The following is a 24,064-nucleotide window of genomic DNA, read 5'->3' as shown; positions in this document are numbered from 1 at the left end:
GGATGGGGAGGTAGCATGAGTAAGTGTCTAAGAGGAAAAGTACATGCATGATGCAGGTGCAACCTCTCTGTCATTAGCCTCATTCTCCGCAAAGGTAATCAATATCCTGGTTTGTCTCTTTTTATCTATTGTGATTGATTTATTTCCTTCTTTTAAAAATGCTTGTGTATTGTATGATATCATTTTCATAATGTCTGACTTATTTCTGCAACCTGATATTTATGAATTGCATTCACATTGTTGATATAACTAGAGTGGTTCATGGTATTCCACTTCATGTCTATACCACAAGAAATCTCTATTGATACCACTATCGATGGGCATTTGGGTCCTTCGTACCTTTGACTGTCATGAAGAATCTTGCTACGAAGGTTCTTGTAAAAATTTTGTTCACACATATGCACACGGATCTCTGGAAATTGTTGGGTCATAGAATGTGCATATGTTCATGTTTAGCGTGTGCTGTTGAACAGTTTAGTTTTCCACTGAAGAAACCAAGTTCCAGCAAAGTTACATTTTTGGTGGCTACATTCTGGAACAACAAAAACAAGCACACATATTCTTGCCCATATTTGACTGGAAATTGTATGAGAAAGACAGTTGTGGGAAGGGACGCGGCCCCAGTAGGCACACAATGAGAGAAATACAAAGGCAGCTCCTCTCAAGGGCATCTCCAAGAAATACCTGATTAAACTTTGGAGGAGGCTCTAAGTCATCTTGGCAAGACAGGAAATATCATCCCTGAAGATGGGCAGGTCATTCCTTTTCCACAAAAGTCATCATTCTTTATCTGAGAACACTTAGGGGAGAATCCTATCAATCCCTACCTTTTCACAACCTCAGTTGTTTGTTTGTTTCCAGAATACTCCTTGGCTTCCAAAGCCCCTTTGGTAGATAGCTCCTTTGGTTCCTTGCACACTGAGGTATAGCTGGATACATGGTTCTGTGGAGTCCCCAACAAACGAGGTAGATCGTCCAAAGTCTGAAGAAGGTAGACAAGATCTTTAGGTGTGTGTCATTTCAAAATTTGAGAAGTTATGAAAGACCCAAGAATCCATTGGGAAACTGATTCTGGGCACTCAGGGGAGTGTAGACATCCATTCAAGCACATCAGTAGCATTGTTTCTATGCTCTTACTTTCTTTTATTTCTATTACTGTTGCAATACTCAGCAATGGTAAAGTATAAAGGAGATCATCAGATGACCTATCCATCAGCCAATTGACTTGCATTTCTGTATTGATTATTGATGTCTCTATTTTTGTTTCTGTTTTGTTTTATTTCAACAGGGCTTTTTTCAAACCCCTTCATCTTCAACTATTTTTTCACTTCTACTTTGACTTATCAGTTCTCAAAACTTTGACATACAAATGACAGATGTTTCCCTACCTTTTTGATTCCAGATGCATGTAACAATCCAACTTTCTTCTGGACCTGACTCCTATTAACATTGCTGCCTTGATATTATTCAGGTCCTTAAAAATAAGTTTCAAAAATTCCCTAGTGCTCAATATTTCTCTCCCATGTGCTACTTTCTGGTTATGCTGTTAGAAACTGACCTGAGTCTCTGTCAGTCGCAGTACTGCCCACAGTTATGGGACAACTATGGCTGAATTTTGTTAAGTATCATTTATATGCCTGTTTTTCCCACTTCCATGGTGTCCATATCTTTCTTTCACTGTGTCACTTATGCCTTTCATCATGACATATGATTGCTTTGTGGCCATCACTAACCCTCTGAGATATCCCTCAGTGCTCATCAGCCTCCAGGTAGTGAAGATTGGAGTGTTTGGTGGATTCTGGGTACATCCTCCACCATCCTTCATGGCCTGCACCTCCTTGGTTTCTATCACTATCATGACAATATCCTTTCTCACTCCTACTGTCTACACCAGGATATGATCCAACTCCCCTGCTCTGGCTCGTGGATCAACAGCCTCTATGCTTTGTTGGTCATCTTGCTTGCCATGGGTCTAGACTTTCTTTTAATAGTCTTTTCTTATATTCTGATTCTCAGATCTGCAATGGACATTGCCTCCTACAGGGAGCCACTCAAAGCTCTCACACCAGTGTGTATGTCTTATATTCTGACTGACCTGTAATTGTATGTCCCTGTGCTAGGGTCTTCCATTGTTCACAAGTGTGCAAGGCATTCCTCCTCCTTCATCCATATCATCACGGGAAGGTGTCCATCCTCTTCGTACCACTGATGAACCCCGTCATTTATACCGTCAAGACCTGCTAGATCCACTGAACCACTATCAAGGTGTTCTCTTTGAAATGGATAGAAATCTTGTGTGTTCTCAGCCAGTTAATTCCCCTTCAACTGGACTGGTTGTGACAAAATCTCAGGTCCTGTGCAGCTCTAATGTCAATCCTTCACATCTATGTGAGAATCCCCTTTCTCATTTAGTTATAAGAACATAGTAAATGTATTCATTTTAATAGCACCCAGAGATAATCAGAATATAAAATCAGTCCTAGAAGAGAAATCAGTAACTTTATAAAGCAAATTGCAGAAGGAAGAGTAATTTTGGACCAACTCCAGCCCTTACCCATTTATGAATGTGAATACCTGAGATTGTTTCGTCCTGTTTGATGGCTATTAAAGTGAGAGACTGATTTCCATGAGGCTACATGACTTTCAAACCAGAATAGTAATCTCAACATATGATTTACACATGCTGTGTACTCTGTCCCTCTCTTTCATCCTTCTCTACCTCCAGCTAATGTTGGTACTGGAATAGAACAGCAGCCAGATAGTACCAAGTTTTGTCAGAGCTGAGCATGTATCTCTTGGAGACATTATACCTCTGGCCTAATAGCTATAAAGTGGTGCTTATTGATTTGTTAATTAGTAATGTCTACTGACCCTTTCCCAATCTTGAGGTTACATTTTTTATAATACTAATAATTAAAAGAAGCAAAATCAGGAAGGGGACACTTGAGAATTTGGATGGTAAGAGGCAAAACCTAGCAATACAAGTGAAAACTGGAGTTACATATCTGATGGATGTTGTTTCCATAATAAATCCATCTTTAGCTTAAAGAATTTTGCACAAATCTGCTTAAAAAGAGTGCTCTGCTAATAGAGCCCTCACCAAATTATAGAATCTGGGCCATTTAATATTATTAGTGTTTCCCATCCTTCCTCGGGCCCTTCATTGACCTCCTGGACCACCACACCCCTGCCTACCCACTCTCCCACCTCATTCTCATGCCCAGCAGGCATGCGTAGTCTGCTTTCTCTTAGATGCTTGCATGACTCTTCCTTCCGCTTTTAATTTATGTCTTCACCTATCAATCCTCATTGTATCTAGATCTACAGGACCTCTGCTGTCCTATGGTCTCTCTGCATGCAAGGTCCTAACACTCAGGTCAATATCAAACGTGAAGTTCCCTTCAGTGGATGACCAAAATTGTCACGAAGGCACACTTCTGGCTCCCCTCTGATCCTGAAGGCTTAGAGAATTATCATTTATGTATTTATAAAGACACCTTGTATTCATCTCCTTTCTGTGTTTAGATGAAGATTGTTTGCATATTAATATAATTAATCAATTAGTTTACTTATTAGTGGTGATACTTCCATGGTCTTCCTAACTTTATTCGGAATTAGAATGTGTGAGGGGACAAGGACCATTTCAAAGTCATTTTATTTCTGGCATCTAGCATCCACATAAGTGGCCATTGACTGACATAATGAAATTAGGGTATGTTGCAGTTGGCAACACTGTGCTAATAACTAGAAAGGCAGAGAAGGCATCAGAGGCATCAGAAAGAGGAGGAGGTGAGAGCAGACCTCCAGTCACTTCCTGGTTATACATGCTAAAGCTTCCTCAGAAGAGGAGGATGCAATTTGGTGTGAACTCATAATAAGATTGCAAGACAGCAGCGTATATCAAGCCCCCAAAAGTTCCTTTCCACATTTGCCTTGGTCATGTATCGGACAAAATATCACCAGTTCCTTCCTTCCAACGCAAACCATGAAAGGCACTAGGGAAGAGGCAGGGAAACTTCCTCTCCTGCTTTGGGACCTTCATGCTGGTCTCTGTTGTAAGAGGATGGAGGGAACCAGGATAAGAGTGATGGGGAGGGCGAGTAATGAGACAGCAAAACATAAAAGAAAATCAGAGAGGAACAGTGATGTCTTCAGACAGAAGAACTTAGTGGATTGAGGGCTGCGAGGTTCTGGACAACAGGGGAGAGGGAGGACATTTATAAGGAAAACTAAATAAAGACTTGATTTAAATAAAGCATAGGAAAAATCTAGACCCCAAATCAAGCCTCGGCTTGAATTCTTTTCTAAGGGAAAGTTAAAATTGGCAGCAGAGTCTGTTTCCCACATATTTGGCTATTTCCAACCACTCCTATTGTGGAGTCTGAAATATAGATATATTTTCCCAAGAACTGAACTAGCCCCTCATTTCTTTATGTCTTAAACTCCTTGCCCTCCCATGTCCTGTAACAACTCCAGTGAGAGACGCAGGAATAATTTAAATACACCAGTGCAATGAAAAGAAGTGTTCTTTATTAGGCAGGAGCCAGGTGCTCAAAGCACTTCACAATTTCCCCAAGTTCAGGTGTTGGGTTCTAGGGACCAGGGGACTCTTCCTGGAAAGCAGGAAGGGAGCTCAGTGGTACTTGTGGGCCAGGGCATTGGCCACACCAGCCACCACCTTCTGATAGGCAGCCTGCACCTGAGGGGTGAACTCTTTGCCAAAGTGGTGAGCCAGCACACACACCAGCACGTTGCCCAGGAGCTGCGGGGAAGAGACAAGAGACATGTGCGTGATTAGCAGACAGACCCAGCCAAGACTCAACGTATTCCAGCCCCATCCACAGCCCCAAGCTATGCCCCTAGAATATAAGCAGAAAGATAGCTGGATCTCAGATGTTACTACCCTTGTGACTCCAAACATATCAGACTGATTTTACATTTACAAATGTTTCTTTCCTCCTGCCTTAATCCAGAACTTAAGTTACCATGGTTATTCTTTCCAACTAGGCAAAGAAGCAATCAGATTTTATCCTCTTTGCTTTCAAAGGAAAAGACAAGGGAAAACAGTATTAGGAAAAAAAATGATTTTGAATGGATTAAAAGCACTTTTCAAACACTCAAAAGTTTAATCAAAACAATAAAGAAAATAATTTGCGGGAAACAAAAAGAGAACAAGAGGAAACAACTGTGAGCAAGAGGGTAAAAGAAAAAAAACACACACACACACAGTCCTGAGGAGTCCATACTGATGCTGTTGGAATACCTCCTTTCCACTCTAAACAGCACCCAAGGTTCATACCCTTTCCGGACACCATGAACTTGATCTTAAAAAAAGAAAAAGGAGAACACTGAGGGTCCCACAGACTCACCTTGAAGTTCTCGGGATCCACGTGCAGCTTGTCACAGTGCAGCTCACTCAGCTTAGCAAAGGTGCCCTTGAGGTTGTCCAGATTCTTCAGGCCATCACTAAAGGAGTTCAGCACCTTCTTGCCATGGGCCTTGACCTTGGGGTTGTTCATAATAGCATCAGCAGAGGACAGGTCCCCAAAGGAGTCAAAGAACCTCTGAGTCCAGGGGTAGACAACCAGAAGCCTGAGGGGTGAAAACAGCACAGAGCACAGAGGAGTCAGAGCCTGTCAGAAGCCCAGGCGACTGAGCATTTCCACCTGCCCAGCTTCCATTCACTCTCCGTAAGCCTGCCTTGCCATCTGGATACCTACCTGCCCAGGGCCTCACCACCAACTTCATCCACGTTCACCTTGCCCCACAGGCCGGTGACGAGAGACTTCTCCTCACCAGTCAGATGCACCATGGTGTCTCTTTGTGGTTGCTAGTGAACACGGTTGTGTCAGAAGCAAGTATAAGCAGCAGCTGGCCCTGCTCTTCCTTTTATGCCCAGCGCTGATCTTGCCCTCCCTGGGGCTGTGAGATTGGCCCAGGCCTGGGTGTGGTTCTGCAGGGTGAGGCCTGAATGGTGACTGCCATCCCTCTCCTTGACAGTTTTGACACCTGCTTGTGAGTCTGACTTCAGACCCTGGTCTTCTCCCTACGGATCTCTAGGTCTCATCCTAGCAATACAGCTTGCTACTAAAATCATTCTCCTTGACAAGAATAATCCTGCAACTTTGAGAATCACAACGTGGCAATCTCTCAGAGAGGGCCTCTTCAATTTTCTTATTACACAAATGAAGAATCCCAGGTCCAGAAAGTACAAAGCCTTCATCCACTGTGGTTCTACCTAAAAGCATATGGATGGTTCTCCTCCTGTCTTCAGACTGAGCAAAATAATTACAAGGACAGCATGGGTGGAACCTCTGCCTCGGTTCTAACTGTATCTCTTCTCTCGGTTTGGATTAAATCGTCCTAGGAAGAAACCAAACATCCATCCATCCATCCATTCACTCATTCATTCTTTTTTTTTTTCTTAATTTAGTCATATAACCAAACAAATGATTATTTGAAAGTGGAATTACATATGAATCAGGAGTGTCCTGCAAAGTAACAACTCTATTCAGTTTTGTGGACCCACAGATGAAAACATAGAGATCTCTCGACATACCAAGAAATAAAAACAACCAAAAAATCAATTATAAACCAAAATTGTTGGTAACACTGAGGGAAGCAATGTCTTTAATTAACCCGAGACATAAAAAAATGGTTTCTTCCTGGTCTGTTAGAAAAGCTTTTCTGTGACTAGAAATGAGGGACAGGAAAATGGAAAGGCACTCTGGCTTTGGCCCAAATTTTTTCCCTCCTAGACAACTAAGAATGCTGTGTGTATAACCATTTCTTTTATTGAAATTCATCATCCATAATTCCATTTCTCTACATATTTCTGTTCGCTTCAATCTTTTTTACTAGCATATATCCTTCTATCTCTACAGTTTTTCCAATATCCTTCCCCTCACGTTTCTCTCCCCCATGTCATGAGTTCTGATGACTAACTTCTTAGGTGACGAAAACCTGAAGTGGAGAATTCTGCTCCTTACCATTAAAAGATACCATTAAAAAAATCAAAAGCTGTGAGCATTTCTGAGCTCAGCATCGGCTCTTGGTATTCCTGAAGAGCCCTGCTGGTTCTTTTTCTAATTTCCCATCTGTGTCTCCTGCATCTCAGCCTGCTCCTGAATTCCCATTTCCTTTAAGCAAGGAAAGGGCCATGCATTTTTTGACTTACACTGTTTTTCCCACCTTAGAATCTCCTTTTGATCCAGGCACCCCAATGTCTAATATCACCTTTTTCTCTCCATTGCCATCACTGGCAACAAATATTTAACAGAAATTTCTCATCCTCTCAGCTCTAACACTAAGAAACCCCAACTACAAAAACATTTCTAGGTGAACCAGAAGAAAAGGACTTCTCTATTTCTACTCGTTTCAAATGAACTCCTAAAATTCCCACTTCCATTGCTCCATTTCCTAAACTACTTTTTCCATCATTGCTAAGTAAGTAAGGATTCCTTTCCCCTTTTACTTGTCCCAAGCCCATAAAGTACTTGTGAACAACCTCTTTCTGATTGTTCTCAGACGATGTAGGAAAGGCTTGGTTCTTGTCTGGTAATCTGGAGGTTAGGTCAGAATTACGTGCCCCAAAAGATTACAGGGGTTAAAGAGATAAAATTCCAGCATTTTCTATTTATATTCATTCTTCTCTAAAACGCTTAAGCAAAGATGTTCTTACTATTGGTCTATTCCTGGCGCAAGATTCCACATGTTGACTTACAGGGAAAGAGGACCATCCAGTGTTCCAAATGTTTAAATAACAAATACACACACACACAGACACACACACACACACACACACACACACACACACACATTGAGCTGTAGGCTTTGAATTTCATTTTACTAAATTTAAAACTTCATTAGCTTTACCATTGTTTTACATTCAGACTGTTTTCAAGACTCTATTTCACACCCCTGATGTCAGAGTTCTGGTATAAGTGTGCAAAGGGAGGTCTTCTAGGGAAGTTTGGACATGCCTTTTGCTGGAACTCTCTGCCATGAGAAATTCACAGCCCTTACTAAATAACAGTATTGCATATGTTTATACTTTTCTGTAAAGAGCCAAATTGTCGAGGCCACAGCTTTGCCATCTTGACTGACTGAAATTAGCGTCTACTTGGACTTCCCCTACCATTTCCTGTACTCAGAAAGTGTTCCCCTAAGTTCTCTTACATCTTCTTCCTCAGCCTTCTTTGCCATGAATGACCTGTGGACTAAGCTTTTGTACTGGTGACTGCTGGAGCCACCTTGTTCCTGGCTTCAGGACAGAAGCTGCTGTTCTTGCTCCCATCACAGCTGCTACTTGGCATGACTGCAGAGGGAGGCAGACTGCTCCTTTTCTTACCACTACCATGCAGGGACAAGGCTGCAAGTTGTAATAAGACATCAAAAGCGCAGAGATATCACATGAAAATAAGAATAAACTGATAAATGTGATTATGTTCTGAGCCTCAGGCTCACATCGCGATCAGCATTCAAAGATTCTAGAAAGCTTCTCGACGCACTGCCATCTTCACCATTTTAAGCTTATTTCTCCCCTGTGAAGGATAGCACGGGGTGTGTGCTTACGTTGATCCCAGCCCCAATGACCACTAAACCCACGCATGTCCATGCATATGAACAGACACACACACACACACACGTGTGCACGCACACACATACACACGTGTGCACGCACACACATATGCATACACCCTATGTCCCCAAAAGAGAGACAGAAAGACATTTTCTCCCTTTTCTCCACTTTGTCAAATTTGCATACTTCGATGTTTTGAACCAGGATGGACCTGGTCTGAGTATAATCAAGAGTGAGGATCAAGAGATTCATGCCTGTCATCGAGAGGTGTGTGGTTTGATTTGGCTCAAAAATGACAGTCAACTAGGGGCGCCCAGGTGGCACAGTCGTTAAGCGTTCAGCTCAGGGCGTGATCCCAGCGTTCTGGGATCGAACCCTGCATCGGGCTTCTCCTCTGGGAGCCTGCTTCTTCCTCTCCCACTCCCCCTGCCTGTGTTCCCTCTCTCGCTGGCTGTCTCTATCTCTTCAAATAAATAAATAAAATCTTTAAAAAAAATGACACTCAACTAGAACACTGTTGTACCTACAGTAATGTCTAGTTTTAAATTCCGTCCAGTCATTTTGGCATGTCTACAGCATAGCCCTTATTTTCCTGGGTCAGGCACATTTAGTGTTCACTCTTCTCTCCCAGATGCACAAACTCTTGGTTACCTCAGTTAAGCATCCTTCCAAAAATTAAATTAAATTCATAAAATTAAACAAAATAAAATATTCCAGAACTCACAGAAATGATGGACATATATTTTTAAAAGTCATATTTCTGTATGAAAAACAATAAAAGCCAATCTAGCCACGAGATTGATAAAGTTTGTGCTAGTTATTACAATCAGTGTCTCAGTCTGTAGTGACCACGCAAATATCTCCTCCATTGGGCTCAGATGGTCATTCAGAATTAGATTTTGTTGACATCACGATGTGGGCCAGGGTGTTGATTTAAGAAAAGCAAAGGGGCGATTTTTCCCAAGTTAAATTTGAAGCCGTACATCTTAGGAGCAAAGTCGTGGCTTCAGTCTGGGCCCCTTTACAAATATACAAGGTCTTCGTTCATAAGGCCAAGCGTCCAGCAGGCTCTGAGCAGAAAGCAAATGTCTGATCAGTGTTTCCCTTCCCTCATTCGATACTGGCGCATCGACACCAAAGGACCTCTCTCCAGGTCCCTGGTTCAGAGTGTCCTCTAGTTCCAGCAGTTCTAAGACAGGCAATAATCCTTCCCTCATTCATTCAGTCACCAACCACCTTAATTAATAAATATTCACCTCCTGCCTACGCAGGAAAGTCAAAGGCACGGTGGTCATGTGGGACAGTACAAAATAGGCAGAAATGTTTATGCAGCATAGAGTGTGAGTGTGAGGGGTAAGAAGAAATGTGAAGAATAGGAAGAGGGGAAGGCTTTGGAAAGATTTTCTTAGGCAATATTGGAAAGTGCATTGAGGCCAGGGTGCAAAGGCATCACAAGTGATAAGCAAACATGCAGTTTGTCTGAAATGGGAGGGTGGGAGCAGGAATTATTGATGGACATGTTTGGGGCAAGTAAAAGAGGGAGGTAATTTCTTAGAGCAGGCACGCTTGATGGAGCATGGTGTTGCCGGCTACACTGCAGGCAAGGGAGGTAGGGAAAAAGGAAACACAGCAGTGTCTTGATCATTCATTATGTCTCTAACTGAGCACCGTAGTTTTTACTAATTGTAGGAAATAGGTCAAAGAATTAGCCTGAGGGCTGTGTCTTAGGTTGCAAGTCTTCCCTAGAGCCCCTGTAATGCCAGTGTTCTCTGTAGATTTATACATTGACCATGCCTGTGCTTTGGAGGGAGAAGTGTCAATCACTAGTGGTATGTATGATCGCCTTCCTTTCTCATTTCCCTTGACCTCTTTGACTAAGACACAAGAGCTTCCAATCTGTAGACCCCCAGGGATGTTCCATACCCCCAGACAAGAAAATAAAATAAGTGAAATGAATCAGGAAGTTGAGCTGAAGGTTCTTTATTAGGCAGAAACCATACCCTTGATGGTGGACATTATTTCCCCCAGTTCAGAAGATAGAATTTAGGGGAACAGGGTCTTCCAGGGATCACCAGGAAACAGGCCAGGAGCTCAGTGGTACTTGTGGGCCAGGGCGTTGGCCACACCAGCCACCACCTTCTGATAGGCAGCCTGCACCTGAGGGGTGAACTCTTTGCCGAAGTGGTGAGCCAGCACACACACCAGCACGTTGCCCAGGAGCTGCGGGGAAGAGACGAGATAGACGTACATGCATGATTCAGAGAGAAATCAAGCTGGGCTGCTGAGACACGGAGCCAACAATCTTTTTTTTTTTTTTTTTTTTCTGACCACACTCCAGCCCAAACTGACCTTCACATTATCTCCATCAGCATAAACGAGTAAATATATATGTAGGTATACTGTATATTTTTTATTATGCATATACTTAACAATTACTTGGTTAATTAGAATGATGCTGGGCTGTCTTTTAGCAGCTACAGCTGCCCTGCTTCTCTACTTCTAGTCTATCATCCTCAGATATTTTTTTTTCTTTTCCTTTCCATTGAGTCTTGACTCGATAGACATGCAATTTTTCTTTTTTTTTAATTTAAATTCAATTAACCGACATATAATACATCATTAGTTTTTGACTTAATCTTCAATGATTCATTAATTGCATGTAACACCCTATGCTCATCACATCACATGCCCAATTATTCTTTAATTTTGAGATGATTTGTAGCCTCCAGAGTGACAACTCTTTGAAGAGCCCTTCCAATCCCCATATGGAAAGACAGAAAGACTTTTCCAAGGGCAGAAGGAGAAGATGAGAGCTAGTGTGCATAAGTTGGGTATTGAGTAGGAGAAAAAAGTTAGGAGGAAAAGAGAGGGGCCAAAGATAAGTAATTAAGTAAAGAGCTTGATGAAATAAAAGCTTGTGAGAAAGGAAACAATATGGAATACTGAAGGGTAACATGAAATTATGTAAATTCTGAAAAGCATTCAATGATAATACATAGTGAGGGAAAAGGAAGGTGGGGGGGAGAACAGGTAGGGAAAAGAATCAGAGTGAAAGACTAGAAAGTGAAAAGGAAAAAACAGAGCATGTCATAGACTCACCTTGAAGTTCTCGGGATCCACGTGCAGCTTGTCACAGTGCAGCTCGCTCAGCTTAGCAAAGGTGCCCTTGAGGTTGTCCAGATTCTTCAGGCCATCACTAAAGGAGTTCAGCACCTTCTTGCCATGGGCCTTGACCTTGGGGTTGTTCATAATAGCATCAGCAGAGGACAGGTCCCCAAAGGAGTCAAAGAACCTCTGAGTCCAGGGGTAGACAACCAGAAGCCTGAGGGGTGAAAACAGCACAGAGCACAGAGGAGTCAGAGCCTGTCAGAAGCCCAGGCGACTGAGCATTTCCACCTGCCCAGCTTCCATTCACTCTCCGTAAGCCTGCCTTGCCACCTGGATACCTACCTGCCCAGGGCCTCACCACCAACTTCATCCACGTTCACCTTGCCCCACAGGCCGGTGACGAGAGACTTCTCCTCACCAGTCAGATGCACCATGGTGTCTCTTTGTGGTTGCTAGTGAACACGGTTGTGTCAGAAGCAAGTATAAGCAGCAGCTGGCCCTGCTCTTCCTTTTATGCCCAGCCCTGATCTTGCCCTCCCTGCTGCTGTGAGCAGATTGGCCCAGGACATTGCAGAAGCTTATTGGTTTGTGAGAATGTGGGTTGCGTCCTCATTCCCCAGTTCCCTTCAGTTGCCCTGAGGGTGGCGTTCTCGGTGTTGTGTGTCTTGACTCAGAATCCCTGCTAGATCTCTTCCCAGTTCATCCCCTTCAGCAGCGGCTTCCATGAATACAGGACCACTCTGGTTATGTGCATATGATGTAGTCTGATATAGTGAAATGTTCCTCAGAGTTTAACTCTTCTAGTTCTTTCACTTCGTAGATAAGGAAACTAAGCCCTAGAGAACAGAAAGGTTATCAAGTTGACTCTATATGGTACTTCTCTTTGTCTCTAGAGATATTTGTAAGTGGTTGGAATAAATGCTTTGCCATACTTTTAACTTGCTTTCTTTCTCCTTCTTTGGATAAATACTTCTAGTAACAAAACTCTTCTCATTCCTTCACTGAAATAAATGTCCTTTGAAAGAATGAGAAGTAATGAATATTGTTTCTGTACCAGTTACTAAAATACATCTGGGGAGCATGGATTTAACAGAAACAATTTAATGAGTGATAAAGAAAAAGATATCGGAGACCTATAACGTGATTATTTAAAACTATGATATGACTCAAGAAAGAATGCAGAGGATTTGCAATGAAGATTTACCTTATTCAACCAGATTAAGTCTGACAAGGTTTCTGGGAAAATGCAGGTGCAGAAATTTCCAGTTGTGTCCTCAGGAAAAAAGTAGAGTTAGATCTAGAAATGAAGATTCAAAGGGAATTTTAGTCTTTTCTGAATTTGAAATAGTATTACATTGACCTACAGATACATACCCTTTAGCACAGCTAGACAGAAGGAGGGAGGGAGGGAGGGAGGGAAGGAGGGAGGGAGAGAGGGAGGGAGGGAGGGAGGGAGGGAGGGAGGGAGGGAGGGACCAACCAACAGAAAGGAAGAGAATGGAGTGGGATGGAAGTCAGAAGGCAAAGAATATAAAGAAGAGGAGGAGAGAGAGAAACAATTTCAAAATTTAGCAAGGATGTGGATCAATAAAACTCAGGCTCTGCTGGCGACAGTGTAAAATGTACACCTGCTTTAGAAATATCTGATAGTAGCTACTAAAGCAGAATATATGCAAAGCCTACGAGCTAGCAATTATTCTTCTAGAAATGCAGAAATGCATGCTTGTGTGAGTCCAAAGACTGTGACATCAGTATGCATGACGATCCCAAACTGCTAGCAACTTAAATGTTCCTCATTCAGTGGAAGAGATAAATCGTGATATAAAGAAAGAATGAAATATTACACAACAATGAAAAGAATCAACCACTGCTTCCCTTGCAGAAATACAGATGATTGTACAACATCACGTCAATTAGAAGTAACAGAGGGGGGGGCGCCTGTGTGGCACAGCGGTTGAGCGTCTGCCTTCGGCTCAGGGCGTGATCCTGGCGTTATGGGATCGAGCCCCACATCAGGCTCCTCCGCTATGAGCCTGCTTCTTCCTCTCCCACTCCCCCTGCTTGTGTTCCCTCTCTCGCTGGCTGTCTCTATCCTGCCGAATAAATAAATAAAATCTTTAAAAAAAAGAAGAAGAAGAAGAAGAAGAAGTAACAGAGGGGTTCCTGGGTGGCTCTTGGTTTCGGCTCAGCTCATGATGGTTGTGAGATCGAGCCCCATGGTGGGCTCTGCGCTGAGCATGGAGCCTGCTTGAGATTCTCTCTCTCCCTCGCTCCAGCTCGTCCACTTGCATGCACAGGCACTCTGTCTCAGGCTGTCTTAAAAAAAAAAAAAAGTAACTAGAGACAATGATTCAATGTATATGATTTATATGCAAAAAGCAGGACAATGTAACTGTAATTTAAATCACAAGGGGGAGTGTTATATGATAGAAAGGTGCAAAGGAGCCATGAGTGATCTTAAAACTATGTTACAGATTATCTGTCTTTAACCTGAAAGCGAAGAAAAACTATGGAAAACTTCAAGGACCTGGGTGACATGATTTGATTTGTATTTTTAAAAAAATTATTCTGACTTCCATATATAACTGGATTTATGGGGTAAAATAAATTAGAAACAAATAGTTAAGATGATATTATAGTTGGTGGGGGTGGTAAAAATGTCATCTCTATTTCCGGGCTTAAGCAATGGATGATGTGCTAGTCCCTAGATGGGGAACAGATTAGCAGGAATAGATTAGGAAACTGTTGGGGTTTTTTTTGGACGTACTGTATTCGATGCACTCTTGAGCAATGAGATATGGACCACCAAACAAATAGATATGTGGGTCTGGAGCTCATAAAGAATACAGTCGGTTCGAGAATGCACAACGGAACAGGGCACAGAGGAACAGATCAGCGTGCATTGTATAAACTGCTACCACTACCTTCTCAATAATGACAGCCAAAGCACTTTAAAGTGACCTCCTTAAAACCTTGGAACATAGTTGTGAGGTAGGAATTTTTATTCCATTTTACAAACAAGGAAATTCATGCTGGAAAATGTTCACCAAACTTTTCAAGGTGATGGGGCTGGATGTGATCTTTTACTGCTAATCCCAAAGCCCTGGCTTTTCACTTCTATGCCAGGGACTTGGGCACAGAATTTGAAGTGATGGCCACAAAAGTGGACGTGCTCAATTGCCAGCTCCAAACAAGAGACTTTTGGCATTTTCTGTCCTGAGAATAGACTTTCCTCTTTTCATTCACGGGCAGGGAACCCGGCTGTCATCGGTGACTTCACCACTTTCTACTGCATTCCATTCCAAGTCCTGTGGTATCTTGGCCACGATGGTCTCTTACTTGAGTTGTTCTTAGTTTCATTGCTTCTGTGAAGTTCAGTCCTTTGCCCTCATTATAATCACAGTACATTCCTGTGGCTACATCTAAGTTACACCCTGCCTTGTTGGTTCTATACCCATACATGGATCAGTTTCCCTAAAATTCCCTATTCACTATGTTACTCTTGTGTGCAGGAAATTTAACTGGTACTTTGCTTATAATAATAGCTTCTATTCCTGCTTTTCATGGCAGTAGTGTTCCTAATTCTATATCACCCCACTGCTTTTTTTTTAAGGTTTTACTTTTTTATTTGTCAGAGGGAGAGAGCACGAGCAGGTGGAGGGGCAGGCAGAGGGAGAAGCAGGCTCCCCGCTGAGCAAGGAGCCAATGCAGGACCCTGGGATCCGACCTGAGTTGAAGGCAGAGGCTTAACGGACTGAGCCACCCAGGCATCCCCACTGCACTGCTTTTAAGGGGCTAATTTCTCCTCTGTCACTTAGACCCAGCATGCTAATTCCTAAATTTGTCATTTTCCCACATAAATGGCCTTTTATCTCCACTGAAGTCTTAATGGAATTGGAAACATGTTCCAGGTCACAGAGCTAGCAGATAGGGTACAGAGTCAAACCAAGGCAGTTAGTTCCTATGCTTTAGGAATAGTTCCTCCATTAATACCACTGAAGACACTAGGGAAAATCTAGAGCATGGTCCTCGCCTGGGTCTCTGGGAAGCTCCATCTCTACCCTGTTACAGCTGATAAAAACATGTTTCTTATATTATTTAATATAAGTGAAATATAGCATCAAAAAACTCGGAGATTATAAAAATAGCAGCCTAGACAGGTCCCCTACTTGGGGTTCTAATGTGCCCCTACTCACTCTATCAACAATCTTCTTGCATTTCCCAAGAGTACCTCCATTCGCTCCCTTGCCCTGGAGCCACTATTCAGCTCAAGAGTCCACTTTCCCTTCCTAGAAGTAACTGCCCCCTGAAGCCACTCTTTTTTTTTTTTTTTAAGATTTTATTTATTTAGATGACAGAGAGAGAGAGACAGCCAACGAGAGAGGGAACACAAGCAGGGGGAGTGGGAGAGGCAGAAGCAGGCTCCCAGCAGAGGAGCCGGAAGCGGGGCTTGATCCCAGGACTCTGGGATCACGCCCTGAGCCAAAGGCAGACGCTTAACAACTGAGCCACCCAGGCGCCCCTGAAGCCACTCTTATCTTGCAGAATCTTATGCATCTCTTCTCTATTCTCCCCCAAATAACCTCCTTCCCTAAAGAAGTGCTTTCTTTTAGCTGAATTAACATTAAAGATAAAAACCAAGAGAGAAGATAAGGATATTCATTACAGAGCACAATTTTTATTTTACTTGATTATATAGCAGTTAGGTCTGGAGGCAGGGCACCCTGCCCATCTTCAGGAGAGGGACTCTTGGAACACCTCCGGTAGGCACCTCAGTGGTACTTGTGGGTCAGAGCGTTAGCCACGGCAGTTATCAGCTTCTGCCAAGCAGCCTGCACCCGGGGGGTGAACTCCTTGGTGAAGTGGGTTGCCAAGACGACCAATATCATGTTGCCTAGAAGCTGGGGAAAGAGTAGGATACAAAGAAATAGTGCCGAGTGAACAGAAAACCTCAAGCTGGCCACATCGATTTTCTTCCTGATAGGAGATTGAGCGACGTTCGGGGCCATGCTCCGACAAAAGTTTACCATCATATGCTGGACACGCGTCAATATGACTCCCAGCCCTGTACCTCCTATTGTGCTCTATCCTTCTCTCCTTTGCCCTGTCAACTTCTGAGCCCAAAACATTACCATGGACGGCTTCTCTTTTCTAGAGGGATTACAGGACTGCAAGGGGCCTTAATATGTATAGTCTACATCCCCAGATCATACATTCTTTCAAATTGTTTGGACACTCAGATGAAAAAGAATTTTGAGCCAAGTATACAAGAGCATTTCATCACTGCTAAAGGGGGAGAGGGGTCAGATTGTCCATTGAAAAGATTGCTCTTATTTTGTCTTGCTTAGTCCTGGTTCTAAACTCAAGAATCATGCAGAAATGTATTCATCATTTTTGGAGAAAATTTCAGTTACCAAAAGTAAGATGTTCTTGCTATAATTGTACTGTCCCAGCCAAAAACATTTAACTCAATTTGGCCAGTGTTCTTCACACATGCATTTTTTCAGAAATGTAAGATGGCTAGTGGCCTCCACTGGTCATGGTAATTACCCTAATCGGTCTTACCTATGACCTTTGGAACAACCTACCTACCAAAATCAAGCCCCTCCTTGAAATAGAATGTCCCAAAATATGGGATCAGACTTAACTACCTGTGTTTTCTAACATATCCACACTGCGAATATCTAGGATGAAAGGACAAAGCTCAGGCATGCCCAAAACTCACCTTGAAGTTCTCGGGATCCACGTGCAGCTTGTCACAGTGCAGCTCGCTCAGCTCAGCAAACGTGTCCTTGAGGTCATCCATATGTTTAACAGCATTTCCAAAGGAGGTCAGCACCTTCTTGCCATGGGCCTTGACCTTGGGGTTGCCCATTATTGCAGACTCAGAGGACAAGTTTCCAAAACTGTCAAAGAACCTCTGGGTCCATGGATAAACAACCAGGAGCCTATGGGACGATCACAGTCACAGACGAGATGGGAAGTCAGAGCAGGTAAGAAACCTGACCAATACTGCTTCAGGAATACTTTCTGCCTTTCTGCCCCCCTCCAGCGCCTACCTTCCCAGGACCTCGCCTCCAACCAACTCCACATTCACCCTGGCCCACAGGCTAACAACCGCAGCCTTCTCCTCGGCAGTAAAATGCACCATGGTGTCTGGGAGCTTACTGGTGACCAGTAATGTGCCAGAAGCGAGTCTGTGTTGTTACTTCTCTGTGTGGCCTTTTATTCCTCATTTCTAGTTTCCAGGCCCTCACTTCTCCCAATGAAATGAGACCATTGGTCAAGGGTGGGTTGTCACACCAGGGGTGGGGTCTGGACAAGGGAGGGTCAGCAGGATGGACATCTGGGTCTCGATAGCATTGGGTGGCTCTATCAGGGGGATTCTGCTGTCCTTTCCCCACTGTCTACTAGGCATTTCCTATCTCAAGCTCCCCACCCCATTATCCCTGAGGTGACCTTGTTGGCTGACCATGAGGCACAACTGGACTTAAAAGGAGTAAGAATGGGAAATCTGTTGGGCATTGTATCGGATGATTACAAGATATCATTCATTGTTCACCTTGGGTATAAAGGAAGCCACGGCTTTTCCGGGTCACCATTTTTTTCTAAAACTTAGACAAGGCTCATAGTTTTGTAGTGTTTGTAAGAAGAAAAGACTCCAATCTAGCCTCAGTTCAGATACAAGACAGGTAAAAGCTGGATAATTTAGAGAACCAGTATTACACTATTGTCATTGGGTTCTATTAAAATATATGTACTTGTTTGAGTACATTTTTTCACTTGGACTACTCAGCAGTGTCTCTGGCCGATAGCATGTATCCACTCTTCTATGTCAGCAAGTGCACAATTGAGTACTGGGAAAATTGCATGTTCAGTGGAGGGAACATTAGACTCTGGCAATGGTGATTGATTAAGGCAGGTGCCTTTGGCATTTGCTGGAGCCACACTCCCTTGTTGTGCTTAACTGTTCCTCGTATCTAATGAGGCAGAGGCAAACTTCACTGACAGTATTGCACACACCGCTGTCCCTGTCACCTAAGGTGCTTTGGTCTCGTGTATCTCAAACAAGCACTTATTGGTCTAAACGAGGCACATTTTCGGAGGGAGAGAGAATGGCTTGTTTTTTGTTTTTGTTTTTTTCTCTCTCAGAGTTTATTGCTCCCACATTTTGAGCTCCAGGAAGCTGGTTTGTTTCTCCCCAAGACCAATTCCACCAAAAAAAAAAAAACAAAAAAAAAACAAACAAAAAAAAACAGTTTAAGAAATAATCTCCATGTGTATTTACAAAGGTACTCTAAAATTTAAAAAGTTCAACTCAATGTATTAGTGTTGAATTTCTGCTATTAGAAAAGAAATCCTTTGGGGCGCCTGGTGGCACAGCGGTTATGCGTCTGCCTTCGGCTCAGGGGGTGATCCCGGCGTTATGGGATTGAGCACCACATCAGGCTCCTCCGCTATGAGCCTGCTTCTTCCTCTCCCACTCCTCCTGCTTGTGTTCCCTCTCTCACTGGCTGTCTATCTCTGTCGAATAAATAAATAAATCTCAAAAAAAAAAAAAAAGAAAAGAAAAGAAATCCTTTGAGACATTGAGAATTTTTATCAATTCATCTTGGAAAAAACTTACATTTAAAATGTGGATTGTTCTGCCCTTACCATGCTTGGCAGTTTACTGTGGTGCCTTCTGAAATACAGGGTTTTTCTTATTACCACCACCTATGTCATTCATAAAGAGCTAATTGAATTCGCAGCATTTGAGAAATGCCTTTGAAAAATATCTTTTAAAAGTAGCAAAATGATCAAAAGAATAAAATGTAGCAAAACAAAGCAAAACAAAAGTAATACAATCTGGATAAGAATTGCTAAGGTGCCAGAGCTAGTTTACCATGACAGAATTGCTCGCAGTCCCAAACTATGATGATGTGAACACTTTGGTACAGAGATATTTAAAAAAAAAAAAAAAAAAAGTGTGACTCAATCCCAAAAAGATTTCTTCAAGGGAAGAAGTCAATGAAATGAAAGAAAAGCAAGGAAACTTTGGCCACAGCCAGGAATCCCACCTCCCCTCAGCCATGGGCATGGTCTGAGGGAATGGTCTCAGGGTCCATGCTCTCCCATGGCCCTGGTGCTTGTCTCCCCAGTGCGCACACACTGCAACCCGTCAGACTCAGGGACATTTGCGACTCTGAATGTTGGCAAACAGCCTCCCATCTTCCCAGCAAACCAGACAGTGATTATGGCAATTACCTCTAACTCCTGTTTTTCTCTCATCTTCTCTAGACAATTACTTTCCAAGACTTTCTGATTTCTCTCCTTCATGGCTGTTCCACACTTTCACTTGACTTCCACGCTCACGGTTCGCACTGTTGTCCAGAAGCTTATCACATCAATGCTAGCCCATCACTGTGGTCATCTAACAGTTTTACAGTTATTTATCACATATTTAAAAAGCAAATATTGGGGCACCCGGATGGTTCATTTGGTTAAGTGTCTGCCTTCAGCTCGGGTCAAGATCTCAGGGTCCTGGGATTGAGCCCTGCATGGGGAGGGGGGGGTCCCTGCTCAGCGGGGAACCTGCTTCTCCCTCACCTGCTGCCCCTCCTCCCGGGCTCACCTTCTCTCTCTCACTCTCTCCTTCTCAAATAAATAAATAAAATCTAAAAATACAAAGGTAAAAAGAAATAAAAAATAAATATCTACTGAGTCCAATCATGCCATGGATTGTTCTAAAAACTGGGGTTCTTGAAAAATAAAAAGTGTATATAGTGCCATGCTCACATTCTAGGGGGCAGAGGAGACCGACACTGAGAATTAAATCAGCGAAGAAGAGAATTTCAGATGGGTGTTATATGACAAGAAAAAAATGCATCTGATGACATGGTAGCAAGTGACTAGAGAAAAATGATATAAGGATAGAGGTTCTAAAGGAAGTTACATTTGAAGAGGGACTTAATGATAAGAGGGAGCCAGGCATACGTCGTTTGGTGAAACAAGCTCCCAGAAGCGAGGAAGGGCAGGTGCAAAACTCGAAGGCTGGAGAGAAAAGGCGAAAGAAAGAAAGAAAGAAAGAAAGAAAGAAAGAAAGAAAGAAAGAAAGAAAGAAAGAAAGAAAGAAAGAAAGAAAGAAAGAAAGAAAGAAAGAAAGAAAGAAAGAAAGAAAGAAAGAAAGAAAGAAAGAAAGAAAGAAAGAAAGAAGGAAAGAAGGAAAGAAGGAAAGAAGGAAGGAAGGAAGGAAGGAAGGAAGGAAGGAAGGAAGGAAGGAAGAAAGAAAGAAAGAAAGAAAGAAAGAAAGAAAGAAAGAAAGAAAGAAAGAAAGAAAGAAAGAAAGAAAGAAACAGATTTCCTTTAGAGAAGGCATTACAAGGTCTGAGAGAGAGGTGTTAAGGGAAGAGTGGGAGGGAGCAGAGTTGGAGCGACTGGCCCTGGCCTCGCTGTTTGGGCACATGCGGGTGGAGTGGGTATTTTACACGAAGGCACGGAAACCAGTAGAGATTTGTCAATGTGAGCTTGATCGCTAATCTGCCCAGCACCCACAGCCAGGCTTACCACGCTACAGCCTTGCTTATAACCCCGAGTTAACGTCCAGCCAGTCGGATATTCCTGTGATCTAGCCTCCCTGTGGCTCTATGCAATTCCTTTCCTTTTCCTTTTGATCTCGAAGAGCTCATCTGCTTCCCTGAGCTGCCTTCTCAGCCTCTTCCGGCTCATCTTCCCACCCAAACCCCCTCCTCTCTGAGTGCTTCACGGGGAAGTCCCTTCTCTGAAACACTGCAGCGAATCTGCCCCCTGGGACACGGTCTCTCCTGATGACACATAAGCAATATACCATTCCCCAGCAGCTCTGACCACTTAAACCACAAAGTTCTTCCGTAAAGCCCAAGGCCAGTTCTTAAGGGATGATTTCAAAAAGAGTCACCCCCTGCTCGGACCTCCAACCCCTCCCATCCCTAATCTACCCTTGCAAGGGCTTGTGACAAACCAGCTGCTTTTAGAAAATGCTTCCCTCTTATCAGGAGAACGGAATTACAGTCCTTGCCTGGACCCTGCCCTTTTCAGACCTGGGTTAATTTTCCTCCGAAGAATCCCCACACTGGTACTCAACCTCCACCCACATCCTTGGTTTTCACTGGCATCTTCACTCAGGCCCATATAATCTCAGGTTCGGAGGAGTTCTTGTCCCATGACACCAGCCCTCTCTCATCAGAGCCCCCCCACGTCTGCAGCTTTAACCTGAAGAGCCCCCAAGTGTATGTTCTCCCCAGGTGTATGGCCCAGGAACATATTCCTTTCATTGCCTTGTTTTTTATTTGCTTGCCAAAATCTTTACTTCATACAAAAATTGAATGGGGAAATTGCACACACGTACACACACACACACACACACACACACACTCACACTTAGAATTCAACATATAATTCCTGGGGTTCCTACGAGTTTAACAGCAATGGGAAAAGTAGAACTGAAGACGATTACTGAAGAATTCTTTAGCAGAGCACTATTATTACCATTATGATTATTACTGTTACTAATGCTACCACTGCCATTGCTATTGTTTGAAAATAAAGCTGTTCCTGGTGACTCTACACCATTGGATCTCTATGGGTCAGGGCATTAGTTGCTCCAGTCACCATCTTCTGCCAGGCAGCCTGCACCTAGGGGGTGAATTCCTCGCCAAAATAGTCTGACAAAACAGTCACGAGCATGTTTCCCAGGAGCTGTGGAGGCGGCAAGAGGAAATAGATGGGTACAATGAACATAGTGCCCCGCGGGCCTCCAGGTACCTGGCCACCCAGCTCCCATTCAGAACCACACCAATGACAATTTCCTTCAAGCCTAGCGTCTTGCTTGGTCACTAACACAAGTGTGTTTGCCCTGCAAGACTAGTACGTGGCCATGATTTCACTTTTTCTTTCTTCTCACCACCACCACCCTCATATTTTGTGGGCTGAAAAACAAAAATTCATGGCTTCCTTTCCATATGCACCCCAAGCCCCATGTTCTTGCCATTTCCCTCCCTCAGGGACACTCTGCCCCATTTCAGGATTTATAGGATGTAAGGTTGAAATGGGTCTCTGGGGGCAATTTTGTACCAATATCCAGCCAATATGTGAATAACCTTAGCAATAGATTCGTGAACCCTAGGTTCCTTCTTTATATAGAACCAGCATACGCCTGCATAGATATTTCTCCTTGGCTTTGTTTTTTTCTGCCTCCCAGAGGGAAAAAAGTCAAAAATAAAAAGTAAAGTTCAAGTTCCTTCCAGACCATTGCACTTACCAATAGTCTATACAAGTCTCTTCTAAAAGCCCATAGAGTTCAAATGAGTCCCTCTAGATTTTTGAGAAGCACTCCTTAGGCCCTTTGGGCTTAGTTCCGTCCTCTCAACGCCAGTGTTTCCAAATATCCCCCCTCCCACAGCCATCCTTGGCTGCAGTCAGGTCGGTGCTCAGCTGTCTGAGGCATCCCGAGGTTCAGAGCAAGAGGATCTGAGCATCTCCTGGATTCACCCTGAAGGTCCCAGGGTCCACCTGGAGCATGTCCCAGGGTAGCCCACTCAACCGGACAAAAGTGGCCTTGAGATCGTCCAGGTTCCTTGTAGCTTCTCTGAAGGAAGTCAACACCTTGCCACGGAACTTCCCTTGGAGTTTCTCATGATGGCAGAGGCAGAGCAAATGTTCCCGAGAACGTGTCTGCCCAACCTCTTCCACATGCACCTTGCCCCATGGGCTTGCAAAGATATCCTTCTCCTCAGCCGTAGCGTGAACCATGGTGTCTGGTCTGGGAGCTTACTGGTAATCACAGATGTGTCAAAAGTAACTATTTCCTGCTGCTAGAATGGGTGGCCTTTTATTCGCCATGCATGAGTTATTGTCCCCTTGCTTCCCCTGATTCCACGAGGCTATGGATTAAGCCTAGACTCTGAATACAGTTGGGGTATCTAGGCACAGAAGAGTTCTGTGGTAACTTACATCTGTGATAGCGTCTTGGAGTCCCCCCACCCCACTGAGTGTGTGTTGTGCCCTGTTCAACTCAGTTATGAAAATTTCTCTATTCACTTTTTCTTTTAGCTACTCTTTCTCCACCCCACGACAGAAAATTTCAGTGCTCTTTGCCAGTCTTCCCTGAAATTCTTGTCACTCTCCCAGACGTGTCCTTCGATTAAAGCTGAAACATGGGCACGAATCTGGAAAGTTCGGAGAGTTTAGATTTCTTTGGCTACTCGTACAGGAGCTGTGATGGCTTCAGTGTAAGTCTCCTTCAGTTAGGAGTGACTGCCACAGGCATAGTGACCTATTGACCTTGACTGGATCTCTTGTGGGTCAAATCTGGCCCATGGTCCCTATTGTTCACATAGTCAGGGGGAAATGGTTCCC

General features: G+C 43.5%; 4 protein-coding genes across 4 annotated transcripts; all 4 read right to left on the bottom strand.

Moving 5' to 3' along the window:
• Positions 1-4,508: 4,508 nt before the first annotated feature.
• LOC123803746 (hemoglobin subunit beta) lies at positions 4,509-5,879 on the bottom strand. Its single transcript, XM_045815403.2, has 3 exons — positions 5,721-5,879; positions 5,370-5,592; positions 4,509-4,762 (listed from the first exon to the last, which is right to left on the bottom strand). Exons 1-3 carry the CDS (start codon positions 5,810-5,812, stop codon positions 4,634-4,636), a joined length of 444 nt encoding a protein of 147 aa, XP_045671359.1. The 5' UTR covers positions 5,813-5,879; the 3' UTR covers positions 4,509-4,633.
• Positions 5,880-10,545: 4,666 nt separating this feature from the next.
• On the bottom strand, positions 10,546-12,190 carry LOC123803736 (hemoglobin subunit beta). Its single transcript, XM_045815393.2, has 3 exons — positions 12,032-12,190; positions 11,681-11,903; positions 10,546-10,801 (listed from the first exon to the last, which is right to left on the bottom strand). The coding sequence occupies exons 1-3, from the start codon at positions 12,121-12,123 to the stop codon at positions 10,673-10,675; spliced, it is 444 nt and encodes a 147-aa protein (XP_045671349.1). The 5' UTR covers positions 12,124-12,190; the 3' UTR covers positions 10,546-10,672.
• A 4,271-nt stretch (positions 12,191-16,461) lies between these two features.
• LOC123803737 (hemoglobin subunit epsilon-2) lies at positions 16,462-17,840 on the bottom strand. Its single transcript, XM_045815395.2, has 3 exons — positions 17,749-17,840; positions 17,415-17,637; positions 16,462-16,590 (listed from the first exon to the last, which is right to left on the bottom strand). Exons 1-3 carry the CDS (start codon positions 17,838-17,840, stop codon positions 16,462-16,464), a joined length of 444 nt encoding a protein of 147 aa, XP_045671351.2.
• Positions 17,841-23,161: 5,321 nt separating this feature from the next.
• On the bottom strand, positions 23,162-23,458 carry LOC123803745 (hemoglobin subunit epsilon-like). Its single transcript, XM_087868521.1, has one exon. The coding sequence runs from the start codon at positions 23,456-23,458 to the stop codon at positions 23,162-23,164; it is 297 nt and encodes a 98-aa protein (XP_087724647.1).
• Positions 23,459-24,064: the final 606 nt, after the last annotated feature.

This window comes from Ursus americanus, chromosome 16, assembly GCF_024610735.1.
Source record: "Ursus americanus isolate L20-20 chromosome 16, mUrsAme1.1.p, whole genome shotgun sequence".
NCBI lineage: Eukaryota > Metazoa > Chordata > Mammalia > Carnivora > Ursidae > Ursus > Ursus americanus.
This window is presented reverse-complemented; position numbering and strand designations above follow the sequence as displayed.

Bases quoted from the DNA above. Each gene is read 5' to 3' on its own strand.
- LOC123803736 (XM_045815393.2), bottom strand. From the start codon at position 12,123: ATGGTGCATCTGACTGGTGAGGAGAAGTCTCTCGTCACCGGCCTGTGG. The intron at 11,904-12,031 runs GTAGGTATCCAG...TTCACCCCTCAG, and splicing joins GGTGGTGAGGCCCTGGGCAG to GCTTCTGGTTGTCTACCCCT. The intron at 10,802-11,680 runs GTGAGTCTATGA...TCTTCCCCGCAG, and splicing joins TGGATCCCGAGAACTTCAAG to CTCCTGGGCAACGTGCTGGT.
- LOC123803746 (XM_045815403.2), bottom strand. From the start codon at position 5,812: ATGGTGCATCTGACTGGTGAGGAGAAGTCTCTCGTCACCGGCCTGTGG. The intron at 5,593-5,720 runs GTAGGTATCCAG...TTCACCCCTCAG, and splicing joins GGTGGTGAGGCCCTGGGCAG to GCTTCTGGTTGTCTACCCCT. The intron at 4,763-5,369 runs GTGAGTCTGTGG...TCTTCCCCGCAG, and splicing joins TGGATCCCGAGAACTTCAAG to CTCCTGGGCAACGTGCTGGT.
- LOC123803745 (XM_087868521.1), bottom strand. From the start codon at position 23,458: ATGGTTCACGCTACGGCTGAGGAGAAGGATATCTTTGCAAGCCCATGG.
- LOC123803737 (XM_045815395.2), bottom strand. From the start codon at position 17,840: ATGGTGCATTTTACTGCCGAGGAGAAGGCTGCGGTTGTTAGCCTGTGG. The intron at 17,638-17,748 runs GTAGGCGCTGGA...ATCGTCCCATAG, and splicing joins GGAGGCGAGGTCCTGGGAAG to GCTCCTGGTTGTTTATCCAT. The intron at 16,591-17,414 runs GTGAGTTTTGGG...CTCTTTCCCCAG, and splicing joins TGGATCCCGAGAACTTCAAG to CTTCTAGGCAACATGATATT.